The sequence below is a fragment of the Sinocyclocheilus rhinocerous genome, unplaced genomic scaffold (genome assembly GCF_001515625.1).
Source record: "Sinocyclocheilus rhinocerous isolate Xijiao unplaced genomic scaffold, SAMN03320098_v1.1 scaffold347, whole genome shotgun sequence".
Taxonomy (NCBI): Eukaryota; Metazoa; Chordata; class Actinopteri; order Cypriniformes; family Cyprinidae; genus Sinocyclocheilus; species Sinocyclocheilus rhinocerous.
The window spans coordinates 140668-148225 of record NW_015632719.1 but is presented as its reverse complement, the minus strand read 5'-3'; the positions used below and the strand labels follow the sequence as shown (position 1 = coordinate 148225).

Here is a 7558-nt window from a genome sequence, read left to right as displayed (position 1 = left end):
TTTCATTAACTAGCTGCGTAACAAGAACATGACCAATTTAAGTTTATAGGACAACTAAACTATCAATTTAAACAAAAATTTACCGTCAACTACAGACGTTGAATCCATCGATTCCGCCATGTTTCTCATTGACACGCCCCCAACTCAGAAACTCGGGGCTTAAAGAGAATTTAGTTTCCCACTCGTAATAACGACTTTGTGGTGGCGTTCATGTGCGTTCAACTCGTAAATACGATATATCCGACATGACTTGAACGCACCATAACCTCTGAAGGAAAGTGGCCTGGAAGGGCCAAGTTTGCCCACCCCTGCACTAGAGGATTGGAATAAAAATCTAATTAAACTGGTCTAAGGAAGCTTTTGGTTGACCATTTCCATTTTGCATTGACAGAGTCACGCTACCCAAAATAGACAGCTAGTTAGTCTGTAAAACTGGTGGGTTTGTTTTTTTGTTTTTTCGAAGTTCCCTTTCTTGCACACACAGTTGAATTTTGCCTCTTCTTTTGGATCCACAGATTGTAAGCCTGCAAGTGTGTCAAATTGGTCATTTGATGAAAAATGTCTTTTCTGCTGCTTAAGACGAGAAAAAGTGAAGGTAGTTTTTTTTGTTCATTTACACTTTCCCCCCCTTTTCCTGATATATCAAGACACCTTGGAAGAACCGTTCAGATTTTTTTTTACCTTAGGGAATCGTTTTTCTTGCAGTAGCTATACTATTGATTCAAGTAATGTGTTCAGTGGATACAGTGCTTTCAGTGATTAGTATTTTAAGTGTTAATTTCATTTACCATGGTATTTGAATACATTTGAAGTTGCATGCGTGTCTCCTAAAGTATGTTAAAGCACACACCTCCACCCTTTATTCTCTTTGTATTTCCCTCCATGAACAGGAACATGTAGTTGCACTCACCAAACAAATTGTGGAAAGTGGTGGAAAACCTTTACTAGGTAAAGATCTTTCTAATATAAGCAGACTTGAGTGGCAATCAGAGGAATTCCTGGATGCAGTGTTACACAGGAAAGGTGAGTATACCAGCACATAGTCTGTCATTTGTGTGGTAATGAATGGTGGGACATGGTGCATTATAGTGATGGAAATGACTGCAACTATTACTTTAGTAAGAGCGGTTACTGTCCAGAGTAAATAAATCGATTAATCTCTCACAAGTTTTAATGTGCATTTAGCAGAGCTGTAATAAAGTTTAATTTACTCCAAGCCTGAATTATTTTCCTTTCCATGTTTCCTATTACCTGCACATTTGAATTAAGTCCTTATCAACTGTGACATTTATTATCAGACTTTTATGTTGCCGAATGGTTTGCTTTATTTTAACAACATATCTAATTGAACTGTCGACAGAATACTCGCCAAGAATTCCAGATCCTCACATCCCTGTGGTGGCTTGTGGTATCGTGCAGCAGATGATTAATGAGTTAGCTTCACATTATACCTCCAGAAGCGACTGCTCTCAGGACTTCCTTCAGAACAATGATAAAAAGGACCAAAGCCTTCTGAAAACTAGCTGTCACACTTCATCCACTGCTGTCAAAATAGACTCTGTTGCTTCTGCTAAGAAAAAGTTCATCATGGTGGACCAAGATGCCCCGCTGGACCTCTCTCTGAGAAAGGTCAAAGTGGAGGATTTTGAGCAAGGTACAGTATAGAATTATGAATACATTAAGAGCTACTAGTTCAAAAGAAATCAGGTCATCTTACCTTTGAATAATTTGTCTCTTTAGATGGAGTTCTTGATCTTTCGACTAAGAAGAATTGCAACAAAGGTCATACATCTTTAAGGAATTCTCATGTCAGCCCAGCTACACATTTGGTGAAAAGGTAAAGCAGGATATATACAGTCTGTTTCTACCAGGTTTATATGTATTGTTTACCTATCACATCCAATCATGTATTTTCTTAAGCAGTTGAGAAAGTGTCTATATATGTCAAATTTTTTGCCCGGTCTTTCAGGGATTCTGTCGACCTGAGTCTTGCCCAAGTAAGAGATCTACAGGCGGTGTCCACTTTGGAAGAGTTCATGTCAAAGCTATGTTTGCATCACCAGCGCCAAATAGTCGAAGCATTAGGCTTCTTACAAAGCGAAGTCAAGACTGTGGCTGTCTCCAACCATTTCCAAGCACCCACTCCAGATTTGTCTGAGAAGCAGGCGACAACCGGCTACAGTCATGCATCGTTTGAAACCAGGGCTGAGATTCAGAGGTCTGAGAGAACATGCGCTGTGGATGCTGCTGTGAGCATTAGTAAGACTCAAGAGTCATCTGTCAGGACCAGTCAAAAGCCTACTGCAGAGGTTTTAAAGGCTGATGTTTCCAGTACTGCCCGTGTAGTGACTGAAAAACAAGTTGACATTGGCAAAATGGAAGTTTTGTCATCTTCATCTTGTGGAACAGGTGTTGAGTGTGGAAATGTAAGTTCTCCAACTAAATTTCTGGTCATGACAAAGACAACTACTGATAATGATGCTGATCTGGGAGCAAAAAAAGTGTTGGGGTCATGCAGTCAACAAATTCCCAGTAGCAATTCTGTAAAGAAGTGTCTATGCAGTGCTGAGCGATGTTTGCCAACTTGTACTGTGGAGTCTGATCATGCACCGTTAGCACAGAAGTGCTCTTTTGCACAAAATGAAGATGCTGTTGTAATGCCCTCCACAATTCAAAAGACATTGAATGTTGTTTTACCAATATCCCCAAGAACAGCCAGGAAAAGCAGAAAAGGTTCTTGCCTTATACAAAGGAATGGCTCTTTAAGTTGTCTCATAAATGATCCTGAAATGAGCCATTGTGACCTAGTTTATATTAGAAAATCAATAACAGAATGTCAGCCTCAATCTCGTAATCGACTGCATCCACGACAAAATGCCCGGAAGAGCACAAGAGGGCACAGATATGTGGAGGAGTACTTGGAACTAAAAACCGTCCGTACCTTAGCTCGTAAATCTATAGGTGATTGCAGTGGGAATTGTCCAGCTCGTATGCCAGACATGCACACCTCAGTGACTCCAAAGCAGGTCCTTTCTAAGTCTGGCAGTGTTCCTCTAGTAAACACACCTTTTGCAGGCGACTGCATGAAAAATGTTATTCCAAAATTACCATCGGAGCAGATAGTGGAGAATGAAATGCCAGGAGATGTTGTAAAAGTAACTAGTCTGGGTCTGATGGTTGAAACCAGTCTAACGGGTAAAATTGAAAGCAGTGGCCAACTTTTCAGTGAACCGTCAGGTAAACAGAGTGAATTAACCATGCAACTAGATTTGATCTCAGAAGCTCCCAGTTGTACTCTGAATGCAGTAGTGCAAGAAAAACGCATGGACATGGTAGAAGAAACCACAGAAACAAAAGAACTCACTGTACAGAAGGACGGATGTGACTCCCAAATTGGGCCCATGCCAGAAGAGGTGGTATGTGGTACAGAAAGAAAGGCTGAGCGTGAGAATGAATCTTTGCCATCACTGAGCCATGTGTCCCCTAACATGGCCAAAGAGTGCTCTGCTGATGAAGTCGACATGGAACCGAGAAATGAGAGAGAAATAAAAAACCCCACAGAAGCCGAGACTGCAGCAGATGTCCAGGAACAATCAGAGGCGTCAGAAATAAAGGCAAACACTGAGGAGGATAGAGGTGCTCAGGAGCAAGTTTTGCATGACACTGAAAGTAATCTCCAAACAGTGAACTCTTCCGAACTACCAGTGAAGAATCAAGGGGATTCAGCGGTGTCCAGCCTTACTGAAGTCTCAACTGTACAAACGCTTGTCAATTGTAAAGAGAACGAATCGAATCCGCATACTTCAAAAGTTTTGAATGCAAAACATGCAGTGTCCTCAGACAGATGCTTGCGTAGTAGAAGTAAAGGCAGCGTTGACGTAATGAAAGACTCCATGAAGTGTGGTGTTTCTGAACTTGTTGATCATGCCAATGATAAAAGCCCAAAGGCTCATTCTACTGAAACAAATGTGCATACTGAACAGGAGCCTGATTTGAAAGTTGTTGACATTCTTGAAACAGCACAGGAGCTCCCGGCTGCTAAACCTTGTAACGGTCTGGGTGTGGATCATACAGTCAAAACAAGACCAAAATCAAGAACCGCAACAGCTGTTGGTAGAGATAAGCATCCGAGTCCAGGCGTCAAAGTGAATAATGATTTGCCAAGTGTTTTGTCACCTGAGGGTCTTCCAGAGTCCGTAAGCACCACCTCCTCCACTACAGAGAGTGGAAAACACCACAAACAGAACAATCAAGCCTCTGAAAGCACTGAAAAAATGCCACTTAGAAATAAAAGTAGTCCTGTTGAGCTGTCTGTTAGCGGACCCTGTTCACCCATCAACAAGTCCTCACCAAGTTCTGAAAATATGCTTTTGAGAAGCAGAAGTAACACTGAAGCGCCAAGTAGCAAGTCGATCAGTCCGACAGAAGGCCATTCAGAGAAGCAAGGGCAGATGCCTTTAAGAAGGAGCAGCTCTATTAGTGAGCAGGCAGCTAATAGAGATGTGTGTACATCTTCCGAGGCAGTAACGCATATGCCTCTACGAAGTAGAACTATTAGCTCTAAACCGACTGTTACTAAAGATTCTCCTGTTAAAAGTTCCATTAAAAGGTTCGGTGAACAACCTGTCAATTCACACTCCAGTGCTACCTGTAGAAAAACCGAGGCCAATGGGCACATGCCCTTAAGAAGCAGTGCTAGTTTAATTGCAGAACAGCCCCGCAACAACAAATCTGCTGTCGTAGATACATCAGAGAGCCCTGGACACATGTCGTTGAGAGGAGGGAATGTGTCTAATACTGAAAAGTCATGTGGCTCAACAACAACCCCAAATAGAAATAAACGTCCTCTGAGACAACAAAGGGTTTCAGCATCCTCAAGTGGGGAAGCTGAAGAGAGCCCCTTGAGTTCAAAAGTTAAAATCCCAAATCGGAAGCATATGGAGGCCCAAATAAGAGGCTCATCGAGTTTGCCAGATGAAGCCTTCCGCCTAGCTAGTCTTCAGACGACTGAACCTATTGTTTGCAGTCCCCCAAAATTTTTGGAGGCGCTAAGGGGGGAAGAACACCAGCAGTTGATTTCAAATTTGAATGCAAAGTTTGATAAAATGCACAAAAGTTGGGTTCCAATGGACAAGGAGGGTCAGCCTGCACCAAAACCCAAAAACAAGGCAGACAGGCTTAAAGAAATATGGAAAAGCAAACGCAGAGTACGAAAGTCAAGGCCATTGGAACAACAAAAGTTATCCCCTGTGCAAATGCTATTCATGAAGCCCTTTGATTTGTCCAGTATCTGCAGGTGGTTCCTGCAGTCAACTGAAACAAAATCGCTTGTAATTGTTAAGAAGGTGAACACCAGACTTCCTTCTGAAACACAGTTGTGCTTTCACACTTCGGCAGCAGGAGCAGGGTCCTCTCACGGGATATTTCCGAGCCTCCAGGCCGAACGGTTGAAGAAGCACCTGAAAAAGTTTGCTATTGCATCACCGGTGAAGAACAACCCCAAGAATCAAAGGCTGCTCTCAAAAGCTTTAGGTCAGGGTATTTCTGCGATGAGGAGTAAAGAAAAGCATGAACCGACAACTGCCACACGGATCTGTACAAAGGCACAGAGTCTTGCTGGAGTGACGCCGGCACAGGCTCCCGAGAGCCTTGCCCCGACCGCAGGCAGTGCGAAAAATCCAGCGAGTGCTAGAATTCTTCGGAAATATTCCAACATGCGTGAGAAGCTTCAGGTTCAGCAAAACAAGAGATGCAAAGAGAAAACTTTCAAAGGTGCTCATCTCAAGACGGCAATAATTCCAAAGAAAGCCAACAAACAAAAACTGCCGACATGTAAAGGGTCGAGGTCTGTGGTTCAGAGGATCTCATCTCTGACCAAGACGGCAAAAACAAACTCTGCCCTCAAACAAAGGGCGTTGAAAAGGAACCCGTGTCACAAAGACAGTGCCTCTCCAAAGAGGTTGAAGGCACTCACAAAAACTACAAAAGGCATCGGCGAGAATGCCTCAGCAAACACCTCGAGTAAAAAACAGATACTGATCAAAACTGGAACTAAGGCACAGCAAATAAAAGCAAGTGGGACTAAAGTTGACACAAAGAAACTGGTGTTTCAAAAAGGCCCTAATAATTTAGAATCACAATCTTTAGATGTGGACATTAAACCTCTGATGTTGGAAGACCAAGTGTTAACTAGGTCACAAAGAAAGATGGAAGGCACCACTTCACAGACTGCCTCTCCCAAATCCTCCACAAAGAGAGGCTTGGAAGCACTGGTCACTCCCACAAAACGTACTAGGACTTCAAAACCATGAACAATGTGTACTGGTACTAGAACCTCATGTAGAAATATTTCATAAGAACAAGGGGTGCTGATGCTTTCAAAAAAAAAAAAAAAAAGATTTTTGAAGCTATTTTTTTAAGCTTGGCAGTACATTTTCGGAGCTTTGAATTTATTGTCATCTGAGAGAGATTTGTCATTGTTGGGTAGTTCAGGCAAAGACATTTCACAGAGTTATTTCTTTTCAGTGTCAAACATTTCCAATTATGCTTAAAGAAATCTATTTGTTTATGAAAAAAAAAGACTTACTTTTTGTTGTTGTTGTTGTTGTTGATAGAGCCATTAATGTAAAAATCAATAAAGGTTCTGATTCCCTTGGGGAATTTTAAATCTGAGTTATAAACAGGGCTGCCAAACTCAATTCCTGGAGGGCCGGAGTCCTGCAGAGTTTAGTGCCAACCCTGCTCCAGCACACATACCATGTAGTTTTCAAATAAGCCTGAAGGACTTGATTAGTTGGATCAGGTGTGTTTAATTAGGGTTGCATCTAAACTCTGCAGGGCTCCAGCTCTCCAGGAATTGAGTTTGATACCCCTGGGTCATAAATAACCCAATAACTCACTTGTTTGTTTGACCGTTATGTTGAATAGCTTGAAATATTGGACTATTAAACCAGATATTATTTAAGGAATGATTCTAAACAATTAATAATTTTAGCTAATTAAAAGTGGCTTTGTAACCTGAATAATGTGCCTTTTTCTTAACTGTATTTATAAGTGATTGAGGTTGCCTCAAGAAATAAAGCATCATTCTTTTTGCACATAGATGAGAAATTTGTCCCAAACTACTTCTTTATAAGATCACAGCTTGTTTTTAATAGCTTTTTAATTTTGTTAGTTAATATTTTCATTGTCTAGATGTATACAGTGTTGTTGTTTTTTCCTTTTCAGGTGATATGTACATAAGAACATATGCAGAAGTTTCTATCACTTTTGTTTCTCAAATAGATTTTCTATAGAGAAGAGTCATTATGGTCTCAAACGTTTTTAAACAGCTGTATTTATGATGCAGTTTTACAAAAAAAAAAAAATGATCCAAGATGACAGGTTTTCTAAAACTGGATAAATTAGCAGGAATATGTTTAAGTCCACTGGATTTGGCTAGTTGGAGATAACCATAAGAGATGAACTATATGTGAACTATATACAGTCTTAAGTGTCAATTTTTCCATTGATGTATGGTTTGTTAGGATAGGACAATATTTGGCCGAGATACAACTAT

The 7558-nt window shown here is 41.1% G+C and overlaps 1 protein-coding gene across 1 annotated transcript in view; it reads left to right on the top strand.

Annotated features, from left to right (window-relative positions):
* Window positions 1-6747, top strand: part of LOC107742810 (uncharacterized protein C10orf12) — a 22214-nt gene extending 15467 nt beyond the window's left edge. The window contains exons 3-7 of the mRNA XM_016555854.1: window positions 516-595; window positions 891-1023; window positions 1361-1654; window positions 1741-1837; window positions 1970-6747. Coding sequence (XP_016411340.1) covers window positions 516-595; window positions 891-1023; window positions 1361-1654; window positions 1741-1837; window positions 1970-6311 — 4946 coding nt within the window. The 3' untranslated portion in view covers window positions 6312-6747. The remainder of the gene's footprint in view (window positions 1-515; window positions 596-890; window positions 1024-1360; window positions 1655-1740; window positions 1838-1969) is intronic.
* Window positions 6748-7558: the final 811 nt, after the last annotated feature.